General features: G+C 36.0%; 1 protein-coding gene and 1 long non-coding RNA gene across 4 annotated transcripts in view; one reads left to right on the forward strand and one right to left on the reverse strand.

Moving 5' to 3' along the window:
* The window catches only part of LOC134541298 (uncharacterized), a 36,944-nt gene extending 27,338 nt beyond the window's left edge, over positions 1 to 9,606 (forward strand). Inside the window, exon 6 of the long non-coding RNA XR_010076599.1 lies at positions 9,222 to 9,606. This is a non-coding gene — a long non-coding RNA (uncharacterized LOC134541298). The remainder of the gene's footprint in view (positions 1 to 9,221) is intronic.
* Positions 1 to 16,809, reverse strand: part of LOC134541297 (protein singed) — an 86,962-nt gene that overhangs the window by 6,169 nt on the left and 63,984 nt on the right. For all 3 annotated transcript variants that reach the window (XM_063384621.1, XM_063384619.1, XM_063384620.1), the window contains exons 4-6: positions 9,245 to 9,401; positions 6,765 to 6,926; positions 4,146 to 4,282 (exon numbers count right to left, since the gene is read on the reverse strand). In XM_063384621.1, coding sequence (XP_063240691.1) covers positions 4,146 to 4,282; positions 6,765 to 6,926; positions 9,245 to 9,401 — 456 coding nt within the window. The remainder of the gene's footprint in view (positions 1 to 4,145; positions 4,283 to 6,764; positions 6,927 to 9,244; positions 9,402 to 16,809) is intronic.

Raw genomic sequence — 16,809 nt, forward strand, 5'->3', positions numbered from 1 at the left:
CGTTGGTTATTCTGCGTTGAAAATTATTATTGTAGTAGTCATAGTAAACACGTTTTCCCGCATATTTCTCAGTGGAAAGTGATGTTACTCTGTTTCAAACTAATACTACCGCGAAACTTTGTGCGATCAAGGCTTTTGTTTTCGTTTTCATAATAATGTCTCGGAAAAGAAGTTACATTGCGGGTAAAGATGACAAAGAAATGCTCGACTATTTTTATTCGCTCGATAGTGATATTTGTGAAAGTGATACAACAAGCGACAACGATACAAGTACTGATGAGGAAGAGCATTTACCATCTACTTCAAACACACCGAGACTTACTCCTGTGGCTGCGGATAATTATATTCCAGCCGGTGCATCACTTCGTACGAATTCAGGCGATAGTTCAAGTGATTCGTCGGATGAAAATGAACAGACTGACGTAAATAATATAATCTGGTCTTCTTGTGAAAACTTTTCACCACCAAAACACAACATACCCCAGTTTTTAGAAAATGCTGGACCAAAACATTTACCCCCTCGAAACTCGAAGCCCATAGCATATTTCCAGCTAATGTTTACTTTTTCCTTACTACAGCTTCTTGTAAAGGAAACCAATAGATATGCTCAGCAGTTTTTATCACAGAACAAGGGTAAATTAGGTACAGGTTCAAGAGCTATTTCTTGGAAAAAAAACTTCAGTTGTCGAAATGAAAGCATTTGTAGCATGTATAATAAATATGGGCCTCATAAAAATGCCTACACTTTCCTCATATTGGTCTACTGTTCCTTCTCGCAGCATGCCATGGTTTCGAAAAATGTTTTCTCGCAATAGATTTCAACTACTTCTAAAATTTTTCCACCTATCGGATAACAAAAACCTTGGTCTACCAGGCGAATCAAACTATGATCCAGAAGGAAAATTCAAACCAATTATTGACCACGCAAATAATGTTTTCAAGCACCACTTCACTCCATACCAAATGCTGAGCATTGATGAAAGTTTGGTCGGAACAAAGAGCCATACTTCATTACTTCAATACCTTCCCAACAAACACCACCATAGATGGGGAATAAAATTTTGGATGCTATGTGATAGTACTGTCAATTACTGCATGGGATTTTATGTATACCGTGGTGCTAAAGATCAATTAGATAAGACTAGCATAAAACTACATGGTCTTGGGTACACTGTGATAATGAAGCTATTATCAGGTGTGAATTTACTACGAAAAGGTTATCACATTTTTGTTGATAATTTTTTTATAAGTGTACCAGTTGCACAGAAACTCTATTCTGAAGGGACTTACCTTACTGGCACTGTTAGGCGGAACAGGAAGCATCTACCAGCCGAATTACACAGGCAAAACAAATTTCAGGTTGGGGAGAAAAGGTATTTCAAAAGTAATGAACTGCTGTTATTGGCATATCGCGAAAAGAAATCTCAAACAAAACCAGTAATTTTACTATCAACAAATGGAAAAACAGAAGATGTTCAGTGTACTAAAAAACGGCACGGACTAGAGAGAGTGCGTGAAAAACCAGAAATCATTCACAAATACAATAAATACATGGGTGGTATAGACACAAGTGATATGATGCTGTATTGTTATCTCGACGAAAGAAGGTCATTGAAATACTGGAAAAAAGTATGTTTCAATATATTTGGCCGTATGGTACTCAACAGTTATATTTTGTACAAAATGAATACAGATGGTAACATTCTGACAAGATATGAGTTCGTCTCTGCTGTAGTGGACAGTCTCGGAAAAGAGTGGCTAGAACAGCAACACCAACAACCTGGTGACACTAACGAAAGTGTGGCGTCATCAGGAATTCTGAAACTGCCATTGAAGAAAGAAAAAGAATGTTGTGTTTGCAGTGTATCGAGTAAACGTCAGGGAGGAAAAAGAAAGCGTTCAAGGACAGTTTGTGCAAAATGCCATAAAGGATTGCATGGTGTTTGTTTTAGTAAACACAGCTGCTAGGACCAGTGAATATGTATTTGACTATAGTTGTGATGGATTTATCGTTGTTATCATGAACTACCAATTAATTTTATATTTTTAATTGAAAAAAATGTGATAATGAAAAATGCTGATCAAACCAAGACAATATTTTTCTTCTAAAATTTGAAAGTCAGTTTCACCTAAATTTGTATAAAGACATACAATAGCAATGCATAATTTTTTAATTAAATCGTTTACTTTTTAAATACATTAATAACAGACTTATAATTATTAAAAAATTATAAGGATTCAAAATACACTATATAGTTGGAGTTACGCTAAGAAAATATTTCATTTGTATTGTACACAGTTAGAAAAGCAATGTTTTTTTTTCTTTTTTTTTTTTTTCAAAAAATTATTATTAGAATAAATATTGGAAAAAATTACATTACTATTATACTATCATATAGAAAAACAATTAAATATTTTTAAAAAAATTCAAACCAAAGAATATTACTGTCAAAACTACTCCCTATCCACATTACAATTTATAAAAAAAATTTAATAATTATTTTTTTTTAATTTAAAAAACAACAAAAATAAAATAAGATGAAAATTTTTATGTTTAAACATGAGAAGTGACAGAAGAAAACATTTATCTATAAACAGTAAAAAATTTCATAGTTATAACAGTAAAGGTTAAAAAGTTATTAAAATTAAACTCTAGAGATGCAATTTAGTTAAAAATGACCTGGCACTATTAGCACTACCATACTAGCAGAGGCTGGCACTAAGAGGGTTAAAACATTGTGGACGGTTGATTTGGTTAGGATAGCTACATTAAAGATACTGTGAAATCATGTTGAAATAAAGCTTAGTTTTTTATATTTAAATAACATAATGATTTGAATTAATCATTTAAAATATTTAAATAACATAATGATTTTCTAATTAATCATTTAAAATATTTAAATAATGCAGATGCATCTTGGATACACAATTTTTATATCAATGGGTGTAATAATATTTTATTTATCATATTCGACGCAAAAAATTATAAAATTATGAAACTCTAACTGACTCGACCTCTTCAAAAATTTGGTGACTCGAACTCGACTCGACTCGAAATATGAATTGCTAAACTCGGCTCGACTCGACTCGCCAAAAAACCTCAACTCGTCCATCTCTAATTTAAATATACTCCACCATAAACAATCTCCACATAAAAATAAGGGGGTGCATATTCTTATGTACACATGTTAGAAGGAGTGATACTATAAACACAGTTGGTAAAGTATGTATAACTTTAATTAATCAAGACAAATTTTAATTAATAATGACAATAAATATGCTGAATGTTTATTATAATTTAGTAATTTTAATTATTTAGCAATAAGTAATAATTTATAATGAAAATAAATTATACATACGAAAACAACCTCGCATAAATAAATACATTTGAAAAAACTTATGAACACAATTTCTATCACTAATATTCACAATAAATAAACGTAATTAAATTAATGTTACTAAAATAAACAGAAAATAACAAAAATTACAAAATAAAATACTGGTAGGCACATGCCACAGCGCATGCATTGTAAAAATTCATTTTCATTTTTTTATAACGCATATAAAGAAGTATAACTTCAAAAAATCAGTGAACAAACTGATTATTACAGAAAGGGCATGACTACAAAACATATTAAACACGAATGAAAATATAAAGTATTTACAAGTTTACTCGTGTTGATTGGTTATTATCTGGGTCCAGCTTTGGCTGCCCGACTGTCAATTATTTTTGAAAATACACTTCTTCAGGCACGAATGAAGAAGTAATGAGTGCATTTTTATGGTTTGTGCGCACACCGTACAACAAAATTTTCACACCATAAAAAAAAAGGGCTACATACAAATAATAATATCACATGTGCTTTTAAAACATTATACTTTAGTAATCGATATCGAATACTGGTCCACATAATTAAAAAAAAAAATAATTTATTGTGAATACTAGTATAAACTTTTTCAAGTGTATTTATGTGTGAGGTTATGTTCCCGTATGAATAAATTATTTGCATTTAAATAAAAATTAATATATTAAGAATAAACACATTGCACATTTAATGATTTCCATCAATAATTTCACTAGATGAAACATTTACTTGTGTGCACGTGTTTGCAATATCGGGACGGGGGGACGGGGGGGCACGCACCCTTGAAGAAGACGACGCCCTTCTCGCTGCGCTCCACCTGGATGGTCTCGTACGTGGCCTTGTTGCACTCCAGCTTGGGCGACGACGCGCTCTTGTAGCCCACGAAGCCCTGGTCGCTCTTCAGCACCAGGATGGGCCTGCACGCACACACGCACGCACACGCACGCACGTGCACTTTGGGACCGTCCTAGCTTGCTATGTTTGTGTCCCGACATCTCAGAAACCATTAAACCTAACCCTTAAAGACTTTAAATATATTTCATGTGTTTTTATAATACTGTACTAGAATCGATTGCTGTATGTGCTTTTGGAAAAAAGTTACTAAAATTTTGAGAAATAATAGTATTTTTCCAAATTAATTCTTTCTAAAAACAACTTCATAATTATAGTACAGCTATTTCACAATTACCATCTCCAGCTATGCTAAAAGTTTGAACTTTGTAGTGTAATAGTTTTTGAGATAATGGGTTAAATACGATAGAAAATGTAGTTTTCCGTAAATCAAGCTCAAAGTTGGAAAGGTCTATAAATCAATCAAATCTCAAGTAAGGCTCCAAATTTTTGAAAATATACTATTCAGTATTCAGAAAAGTCAAACTAATATATTTTTTTAGCATTTAAAATTTGAAAGGAAAAAAAAAATCATTTTCGAAAAATGCAGTTCAACTTTAAAAAATAAAAGAATTATAGATGGAAAAAAGCTTTTCGCAATAACACTCATATCATTTTATTCAGGAAAGTCGAAATTTTATTTTGGTATTAAAAATTAAAAAAGTACCTAAATATTTTAATTTTTTTACTGTCAGACTCAGACTTTGTGCCGGAGTTCCCCTGGTTTTCCCCGTCAGAGGGAACTCCGCATGCGGCCATGAAACGCACGCACTGCTCCGAGCCGTAGCGAGCGCCTGGCCGCGTCCTTTCCCGCAACGCTGGTTGTCGTTTGTAAGTGTGCGAGAAATGTGTTTTCATCAGTTCCCACAATGTTTATTACTGATGTCAGTCGCAAACTTCCTGAAATACTAGCCAATTGTCGGTGGGATAATGTGAAGGTAGGGATCAAAATAAATATGTTATAAGTTTCAAAAATTAACATTGTAGTAGGATTATTGAAGTGTAAAAAAACCAGTTTTGTTGGTGTTTATTTGCTTGATGAACCAGGACTACGCATATGTTTGTAACAGTTTTGACTGAATAAAATCCTCTTTGCATTCTAGACTCTGTATGAGTTGCACAGCCCACAGCTGGGCATTGAAACACATTTAAATTTAAATTAAAAAATAACATTTGATGTTTTCCCTACCCTTATTTTCATGGCAGACTTGATATTTAACTGTTTCTCAGTGGGTAAAAAATATATATACACTCTACTTTGAACTGTTTTAAGGCTTGTGTTGAAAGTTTTACAAAAATCAAACATTGAATACTTGGGACCAGTGTTTTAACCATAAATTGAAGATACTAGCCAATCTAGTTATTTATTAAATTTTCACATAGAAATAGTGAAATATGCTATATAATGAGCACAATATGAAGACATTTTCACAATTAATATCTAAAAATTTCTTGTAGGAGAAACCTTTGAATGCCCTGCTAGGAGTATCAACCTCTTGACAAGCAGGCAGAAAGAAATACAGTGCAATGAATACTCTAGCAAGCGATGGGAAAGGGTTGCTCCAAGTTCAGCAAGACTTGACACCATGCTTCTCTGGACTTTCTCAGCAATCAGATAAGCTTACTGAACGTCATATAGGTGCCGCAGATAATCTACCAGCCGATGATCAACAGTTTACTCTAGTTATCTTTTGTTTCCCAAGAACATCGAAGATTACCCACAAAACCTTGTATGTTGTTTTTGGTTCTATTTACAGTTTTCCTCATTGTTAACAACAGTGGTGTTTGGGGACGCTTGTGGTGTGTGTGTACATACAGAGATGTTCCTTTTCCGGAAAAGTATTTTTTGGGGACTTCTCCAGTTATTTACAGGAAAATTCTGTTAAATGAGAAAATTTTCAATGATTTATACTGCCATAGAAAATAAAGAAAAAAAAAAAAATTTTTTTTTCACCTGTTGTATAAATATTAGTGAGTCATTAGTTGGTAAAATGAACTGTACATGTGTGTATGCAGAACAGTCTTCTACCTACCTGCCATTTTCTTCAAAGTTTTTACCTATAAAATTTCACTAGTGGTATACAAAGTTTGTAATAGAGGATGAATACTATACACACATTCACATAACAGCATGAGAATGATTTTCCCTGTTTCTTAGTATATCAACCTATCTTAAAATCTATGTTGGTATTGAAAAAAATGATAAGTGGTTATATTCCCACTTGCGTCCTAGCCTTAGACTTGAGTTTATACCATTTCTTATGTACCCATGTTTTTTTTTCTTCTCTCTTTCTTACTATTGAAATGTAAGAGTACTCTGTAATATTTAGTTTTTGTGGTTGTACAGTTTGTTTGTATATATATATGTATATATTTGTATTAATTGACTCGTTCTATATCCCTGAGTCCTTACCTCCTTGTGGGATCTACAGATCAAAAACTGAATAAATAAATAAACGTGAGTAGCATGCAACATGCCGGGCCGGGCAGGAACTAGGGAGCACGCACCTGTTGATCAGGTAGAAGTAGTACTTGGCGCTGTCGTCCACCGAGTCTGAGTTGGCGTAGAGGTGGCCCGAGCGCTTGGTCGCCACGAACTTGCCGTTGTTGGCGCGGAACCCCACCGAGCCGTCGTTCTGCCACACCAGGTCGAACAGGGCGTTGGAGGACCTGCGGGCAAACAGCAGGTCGTAGGCTCACACCTGCACGTGACGCAACAGCAGGGAGCCTCTTCCAAAAGAAACTGGAAGCTGTCTGTAATTAATTGTTCATCATGTGGTGGTATATAATTTCCCACGCTTAATTCTTCCTTTAAAAATTATCATACTTATTTAGATATGCGACTAATAAGTAGTAAATCTATGTAAAAAAGACTAATAAAACTTTTTGTTTTTTAAAATATATTTAATAAATTTTTTTATAAAATGTACAAGTATGAATAGCTACCTGATAGCTGTTGTGAGAAAAATAAAAAATATCACCCTCAAAATTTTATTTAACATTCATCATCCAAACACTACTGATGGTCCTGAACTTCTGCCGAGATCTGTATATTCTAAACGTGAACATGTGACCGCAAAGCTGGCAGAATGTGAGCTGTGTTCGAGTAAGTGTAGCCGTAACTCTGCAGATCCAAGACACGTTAAGTCTGGGTCACGCTGTTGGGAAGGCATGCGACACTACGGTAGACGATAGCTGGAAGGAAGGCCAATCGCCAAGATGAAATAGAAGCATGTTTCCTATAGGAACTTCTAATTCCAGCTACAAAGTTGACATTCACCCCATCATTTCAGCTACGTAACTACGTCACTACTGCCTTGTGATGACATCAGTACACTCCGAACACTGGGAACTCCTGTATCAAGCTGTCTACTAATACTGGTGAACCATTTTCAATAGTTTTTCAGGACTTAATCTTAATCAAATATTCTTTAAACTTTTTTGTGTAACAAAGTTATTTTTTTTACTTATAATAAGCAAAAATTAACATACTATATTAATTGCAGGAAAGTGTACATTTTTACGATAGAAAACTGAAACCTTTTCCGAATTAATTTCTACATAATTTTCAATATAAACGAATGGTCTCCAATTGTAAACTGTGGCAAGGTGTCAAAAAAAAAATACAAGTTAGCAAATGGTGTTTGGATATTAAAGTTTTGTGACTTATCAACACCGCATTATTATTTTGTTTTCTTCTTGGGACCTTATTTCTTTCCTTACCTGCTGCCACCATGCAAGTGCTTTCAAGTTAGGCCTACTTTAGAGTTAACAGGCACCCGTGAATTTACTTAAAGGCATTTCACAAATGTAGCTAGTTAGTTTAATACCACTGCTGTCCAATGTAATGTAAATTTAGCACATGCATTTATTACTCGATAAGGATTTTGGCGACATATTTCGTACTTGACATGGTAAAATTAATGACTTTCGAATGTTATTTAAACAGTTACAGTTTTCAATATACCTGATAGATTTAGCCTAATATCTGTAGGAAAGAATAATAAATTACTACCTAAAGTAACCAGCATTACCCCAGCAAATCTCTGTGAACAGTGACTTTCTTCTTATTTTGGTGGAAACTCATTTGTGTATAACAAGCTCGAACCCTGCAGATTTTGTTTGGATAAAAAATACAGCCAACGCTCTGCAATCCTGGCTTTCTTCAGTTTGAAACATTCTGTTATTAGTAGGGACAAGGTTACATTGTGAAACATGACAAAGCCAAAATAACACTGAAAAGCATATCAATAATACCCCATAAAGCACCAAAGTGCAACCAAAAAAAATTAAATCAAAACTCAACTCGGATAAAAAAAACATTCATGGAGTTAGTATCAAAATGTAAGTCAAATATATTGGAAAAAATTGTGCTTTTTTTTATATTGCAACTGTTATTAGTTAAAAAATTTTACATTAAGATATTAGTAAGTTTTTCAAACACACACATTTTTGCTGATTTTTTTTATTATCCCCATTAGTTAGACATGCTTATTTCTAACTATTACATTGAAAAAGTGCATCATGTATCATTCAAAATGACACTGTTTTAGTGAAGTAAGTATCATTGAACAAGTGTCACATTCGTTGAAAATTGTGCTATCTTATTGAATAAACAGGGTTCATAAAAATCATAAAATTTTGTTTAGGTATCCGGTGCCAATCTAGCCTTGCGCGTGCGTGTATGTGTGTGTGTATACATACACACTCACACACAGACACACACAGAACGTACGTTCTTCCATTCGGGTGTTCCCTGACCTCTAACCCAGACCACACCACTGCACTCCTGCTAACGTGTATTCACACAAATCTGTTCTGAAATTTTCCTGACACTCTCCATGACCAAAATTATAACATGACCTTTTTAAAAACTAACCTCTCTGTACATATATGATAACACATCTGTAAATAAAAATGCTCTCAGTCTGAAGCATGAGCTTGTTTGCTCTGCCCGGCGCACAGGGGAGAGGGGAGAGGCTACTCACTTCTTGTCGCCGCACGCCTGGATGCCGCCGCCCGTCTCCAGCGTCCAGTAGCGGTCCTGCATGGTGCGGATGTACCAGCGCTTCGTGGACGGGTCAAACTCCAGCTGGAAGGTCTCGTGGTCCGAGATCTCGTCCTGGTTCGCCGTCACGTCCACGCCTGCCAACATACACACACCTCACAACTCAGTATTCACACTATTCTTACATTGTACACCAGCTTTACAACAGCCTTTAAATCTGCAGTAAATAAAGAATTTTTTTTTAATTCACAGTCTTTTCAACTGATGACTTAGTGTGACAAACATTCACATGAAAAAAATTTGAAAGCCTCTAGGGAAACACATACCGACTTATCCAATCTATCTCTGCAAATTACATACAAACATTTGGTCACAGAAATTAAGTAAATACATGTTAAAATTTAAGGAAACTCTTTTCATAAATTTTTCCAGTTTAATTAAGGCATGAAAATCTGTTTTAAATCGCTACTTTTTAATGATGATAAATAGTGCATATAAAATTCAGGAGAACTATTTACTTCAGACAATTTCAGTTTCTTTAACTGATATCTACAATGGTGCATGCAGGGAGGGGGGAATATACTTCCACCCCCCACTCTAAGTTATTAAAACATTTTGCAATATATCATGAGGGCTGTTTGCAGGGTAAGCTGTCACGACATCTGAAACTACCGGCTGCACAGTTGAGACACTTGTTGAAATGTGCAAGCAGCGTACAACAAAAATTGACAGGATGAAAAAGGCTACATACAAATAAAAATTATACATGGGCTTTTAAAACACATATCTAGTGAGATATTGAATACTGGTCAATATAATTTAAAATAAATTTATTGCAAATATTAGTAATAGAAATTCTGAAGCGTATTTATGTAAGTGATGTTAAGTTTACATATTTATAACTTATTTTCATTATAAATTATTACATTATTAAATAAATAAAGTTAATATATTAGACTAAAATTTTCAGCCATTTATATTCATTATTAAATAAAAATTGTGACAATTATTTTACTAAATTAAGTAACTAATTTTATACAAATGTGTATATTAATATTAAATACTAAATAGTTATTTAAATTTTATTGAATATAAACTTTACAACCGTATTCATCACTCCAGTTCTTTGTTTTATTTCTATTAATTATCTGCAAGCAAAATAATTTTTTTTTTTTTTTACCGCGCCAAATAAGTATATTTTCTAACGCGCGCACAGATTCCAAACACCCCCCCCCCCCCCCCCCCCCCCTCCAACCTGCTAAGAAGCATGGCGGGGCTGCTGTGCGGGTTGCCTGTCCGCCGCCCGCAGGCGCACTGCCATCCGTCACAACAATGGTCCATTACAACGCTGCCAACTGCTGAGAAAACTTTCATTATTTTTTTTTTACAAAACCTCTCTTGTAGGATTAGATTAGTTTGACAATCTTCTAAGTTATGCATTTAAAGCTCATTCAACTTTTTTTTCTCTTCACAATCGTATTTATTTAATCATGTTCAGTTTTTCATTCCTGTGACAAGGCGATTTTTGTAAAAAAAAAAAAAAATATTAAAATGTGTTCAAACTTAAGTTTAAAAAAATTAAATCAATTGAACAATTAAACTAAGAAAAACATCTTCAAATATAAGAATTTACACGCACAAACTATGAAGACATCCGGAGGTTACATGTGATCCGTCCGTCCGCCGACAGTTTGAAGACACCAAATCTTTGACGGACGGACGGACATATGACATACTCTCGGCCGCGAACCGCGAGCTCTGCACACACTTCACTGCCGCGACAATACACAACACATGAGACTGCATTTCAAGGCTACGAAAAAAAATAATTTCATGAATAAAAACACGGTCAGAATTTGGGTATATACATAATAAATAAAAAATAAACAAAAATAATTATATAATAATAGATATCCTTGTACTTAGAAACAAATTACAACGTATTTTAAAGTTAAACACACCGCGGACAAATACTCTGCTTCTATTGGTCCATGTCCGCATGAGTCACAGAGTGTCGCCACTCTCCTGGCCAATCACGGACAGTGACGTCAGCGCAACATGAATGGCGGACGCGACACACCTTCCAATTAGCATTTTTTAAAATTATTATTTCAATCGCGTCGCTAGTCTCGCCGTGTCCGCGACGTGACTGAAATAATGATAACATTTGTGATCAACACATTTCTCTCAAACATGTCCTACCTGCAAGCACGGACTGCTTTTGTGTGTGTGAGGGAGGGGTGTGTGTGTGTTAAATCAACTTTTTTTAAATATAAGTACATATGTTGATTTGTCGCGCAGGTTCACGATAACGCGATATTTTTGCTTTTGCAGCGCACAGTTCACGCCGATAATGTTTCCCCAACACAAGAGAAAAAAAAATGGGGGGGGGGGGGGGGTTCACTGCTCATAAATTGTTTTTTCCGACTTGCGTAATGTCTTGGAATTTCGTCCGATTGCTAGAAATGGTGTTGTATTTTACATACAGAATTTCACTGATGAGGTTGATAATACAAGGGCTGGCGTGCAGATAGTAGACAAGTGAATGAAAGAAACTCTTATCTCGCAACCCAGACGATGCTACATTGTTGCAAATCACAGCTAATATCTAAATCTGTCCGCGAAAACTGCATGCCCCTACTAGCACGTTGCAACGTGGCAGCCAGGCAGGCAACTCGAAAAAAAAAAGTTAAATATATTACTCTCGATGATTAAACGGACATATTCGCATTGTTGGTGCACACTGGTTGTCAAAGGCCTTCACACGGAAACCGTGCCAGTATCAGCTCATGCCAAATGTCAAACGAAGCACGGAGACTTAAACGAAGGGATTTAGTCAGTAAACATTACCGCACATAGAAACAGTGAACACAGAAAGACAACCACCTTGGACAATACATAGACGCACAGACCACGAAAGAAACACAAGACATTCAGAGATCACATGTTTCAGAGCACCGGTTCACAAACTAAGCGAAGCGCAAGTGTCGTTCAACTTCCAGCTCTCTCGCATTTCCGACGGCCATACTGGAAAATAAAGTGTTCTCATCTGAACTTCTAAACACGCAGATGTTTCGTTGCGTCGACGACCACGATTTTCTTTCTATTACACATATGTTTACACTTGTTAATAACTTCACATAGAATATAACATAGAAAATAACTTATTTTTAATTTAATTAGATTGTGATAGATATGAATTATTTTAAGAAGCCCCGGGGTAAAAGCGTGTTTTCTACGTTTTACAAATTACAGTTGTGTTGGCTGCATGTCGCGTGCCTTGCCATGAGCGCAGCGGGATGGCAGCGATATATCGATATATCGAAAATATCGATAATTCAGGTTAAAAATATCGATATTTTTTCCTTTTTTAAATCTAATTTTAAGTAGAAATATTTTCCAGTAAAAAAAATTATAAAAATTCTTCAAATAAATTTGGTAGAAAAATAATAAAATAGTGGACCTAAGGCTTCGGAAGGAAAAAATTAATTAAAGGAGGTAAAAGAGGGGGGACATATCGGGGTTGGCAGTATGGAAGTTGACAGGGTCATTGCAATGCAGTGACAGGCTGTTGGGCAGGGTCGAACACAACTAGGTCATTATTCCATTTTATCATTATTCACTATTCTCTTTTCTTCGTGTTGTTGGCTTTTTTTTTTTTTTTTTTTTTTTTAGCTTAACATCTTCAGAAGTCTAGGGCAATATCAACCCATAAATATTGCTTAAAAAATGGGAAGAAAAAACTACCGAAACACTAAAGAGAAACTATTATGGAACACTAAAAATAAATAAAAATTAGTTGTATTCACTTTTGCTAGAGAGATAAAACATACATTAAACGTGTATACTGATGTCGACACAAAGAAAGACCCCTCGCGTCGTGTGGCAGACGGCCGCGTCGTGTAACAAGGGCTGTGACTCACCAGGCTACCCCGGCCTCCTGGGATTAGCATGGGGGGGGGGGGGGGGAGACTGAGAACAAAATACAGCTTTGTATCGATTACCAACTTTACTGGTCCACTAAGCGCGCTCGGAAACCAAGCATTGCTACTCGGTCAGAAAAAATAACAATAATAATTAATAATTACATGCTTTACAATAATGCCGTCCATTTGATTACATACATAAAAATTGTAATTGTGTGTATGAATGTATGTGTATATATATATAAATGCTAGAGAACTGAGAAGTTTGCTTGCATAGTATAACTTTCTTTTGGTTGTTAAGTGAATAGATGGAGTGATTTGGTGGGGGGGGGGGGGGGGTCGAAGCCGTGCTAGTGTTTATTTTATTTTTACGGAAATGCAATCATAATACGAGTGACCAGTAGTTCATCTAATACTATATATTTAACTATTAGTGGAGACGAGTAGTTTTTGCTCAGAGGCTAACAATCTTTTTAAGACGAAATTTCCACGCAATTATAAACGATTGAAGCAAAACCTTAAATTTGACGAGAATATGTCATCAGACAAGTTTGAAGGAATTATTTCCAGTATTAAATGACAGTAAGTCACGTGATTGTTGTAAGTTAACGTCATACCTGTGACGGGTGCTTGCCCTACCGTCTGGCCGACCGGCCTGCCTCTAGCCTCGTCTCCGACATCGTCGCAACAATATCTCAACACATCCTCCAATGACAGAACGCACGTGGAAAGGATTAAAACATTCTCCGAATGATTCTTGCCATGAGGAACATTGATTTAAGACATTATTGCAGATGTATCGTGTTTGTTATTTTTTTTTTTTTCCTTCGTCCATTCCTCAGGTTTGCTCTACGACGTACAGTGCAGACCAGCAATTGGCGTAAGTCCATAATGATGTTTCAAAGCAAGAATTCAAGTTTTCAAATGATTATTTTATAGATATTAAAGTCTCGTGGACCACTAAGTTATTACGACAGCATTACACATTAGATTTGCCAATAAAATTAAAACTGTTAGAGATAAACTTTTTTGACATGACGTCTAATAAATCGATGAACGCCGGCTGCACGCACGAAAAAGTGTCCCGTTACGCTCATTGTTCCGTTACGCTGTCGGCGAGTGCAGTAATAATAGTTTATGTTACAATTGACTAAAAAATTATGGTGATTCATATAATTGATGATAGATATTTGATTACAGCTTATTTATTTATAAAAAAACTTGTTAGTAATAATATTTAAACTTTATAGCTAAACGCCAGTTTTTAAAATAATTACAAGTCATCTACACGTGAACTGTTTCGTCGACTGTTGATAAAGTGAAGTGAAAAGTTAATGTGGTTTTCATTGCTTAATGCAACAATAATTTCGGCAATAAAGGTTAATTATTCTTGCATTTTAAAAAACGGATTACTAGTATAATTTCAAGTATTTATTCTTTTATTATTAAAATAAAAATTATTCAATTTTATTCATATAAGTAGGTATGCAATCATTTCATCAATGTTTTGTTATGACGTTGTCACGTTAAACTATCGTACGTAAACCGACTTTATAGACAACCAATTTTTTTTTGTTTCATAATTAAACTGGCATCAAGTTTTATTCCAAGCAGTTCTTTACGGAGCACCATTTTAACGAGTAAGTCGTGAAAGCTTAACATTCACAAAACGAGAACCTATTTTCGCAAGAATTCATACAAAAGATAAAGGAATAAAAATAGGACAGTGCGTTTCAACCTGAAAGCATGTGAAATATAGTGTTATTCTTCCACTGGCTGGCTGTACGGCACCGGGCGTGGGGAGACATACAGCCGAGGACGCACCACAACGCCGACAGCTAGAAAACTGCTGTGTATCACAACGCCGAATTACCACAACGCCGTAAAATGTCATTTCTGGACTGCCAAAAAAGTTGGGTTGGACTAGGTTGGGTTGGACTAGGTTAGGTTGGACTAAGTTAGGTTGGACTAAGTTAGGTTGGACTAGGTTAGGATAGGCTAAGTTAGGATAGGCTAAGTTAGGTTATATTACGCTAGGTTAGGTTTGATTGTGGCATTTCGGCGTTGTGGTAACGACCCAGACAGGAGCAGTGGAGGCCGCGGGCTCTACAGCTGATTGTCGCCCAGAACCTGCACACAGGTACAGTTCCAAAACAAGTGGAAGATGATGATACGTCACGGAGCCCCGCCCAGTGTAAGTGAGCCTCGCTAATGGCAGTTCCGTTACAGCACTGCCGCACTGCCGCCAGCAGGTTCGTTAGTAATGACAGCCGCGGAACAAACCAGTCCCGCGCTTGCAAGGTAGTCACTGTGGAACGGTGTCGCTGAACGCAAACGCCACAGCTATAATTCACGTCTGCTTATTGCATGCGCGTACAGCGTACAAAATACTAGCAGTTAAAAGCCAACCTAGGATAAAAGCCTGTATGTTGTGACCGTGTTGTTCTGTCCGGAATGACAGAAGGCTCGGGTCACGACTACAGTTACCTGCCGGCCACAGCTGTGGCTGTGGCTGTGGCTGTGGCGCAGTGGCGCAGTGGCGCACCTCCGTCCAAGGGAAGCCGCCTTTTCACAGACGAGAGAGCCAAACGTCCGATCGTGCATCTTCGGTTTATTTTTGTTCATTGTAAATAAATATGGCGGTGTTGATAAAAGGATACTAATGGTCGATTAGGTTAGGTTAGCTACATCATAAATACTTTAAAACATTGTGGACGGTTGATGTGGTTAGGATAGCCACATTAAAGATAAGGAGAAAAAGCATGAACTTCGTGTTTTGGCTCTCTCGTCTGTGAAAAGGCTTCCCTCCTCCACCCACCATCACCACCGCGTTTCATCTGTTATACACGTATTTATTCAACCGTATTTAGAAACTTAAAAAGGCCAAATTTTATGCCAACTACAGCATGAACCGAGAGCATGTAATTGTGTTGTATACAGTTTTATTATACACACACACATATATTATACACACATACAAATTGAGTAATGGACGACTAAGGCTGCGCACAATTAATTTAAAACTGTCCACAGCACGATTGCGAGCTCTCAGTACATGCTAGGGTTGACATAAAAAAAAATTGGCCTTTTAAGTTTGTATTAACTAAATAAATACGTATTACATTTCTAAAACCGTTTACAAACCACTAACAATAGCTGGAGCTGTCGGCAGCTCGAGACACACTTCCGGCGGAACTGCACGCTGATAGCGCCGTGTCCGAGGAGAGATAGCAACAGTCGCCATCTTCGTCTCAAACGGTTTACGCCACAACGCATCGGGAAATGTCCTATCCCGATCTCGCTCGCCATGTTCATTTTTTAATCAACTCGTAATTACTATTGCAGTAGTTCTTCTGCTGTGAATAGCAGCGCGATATTTAACAGCAATTACGTCACACTTAGTAAATATATGTTTGGAAATATTTGCGTCATAACATATGCAACAGAGGGATAAAATGTTACATTTAAACTTGCCCTTTTAACTAATGGCAATGACGAGCCAATGAAAAAAAAAATCAACACGGCCTTACGGCAAACATCACCCAAAAAGAGAGTTACAAAGACAGTAACAGACGCTATCGACCTTTTTCTAAAATTTTCAATACCAAATGTTAATTTT

Source organism: Bacillus rossius, chromosome 18, assembly GCF_032445375.1.
Source record: "Bacillus rossius redtenbacheri isolate Brsri chromosome 18, Brsri_v3, whole genome shotgun sequence".
Taxonomy (NCBI): Eukaryota; Metazoa; Arthropoda; class Insecta; order Phasmatodea; family Bacillidae; genus Bacillus; species Bacillus rossius.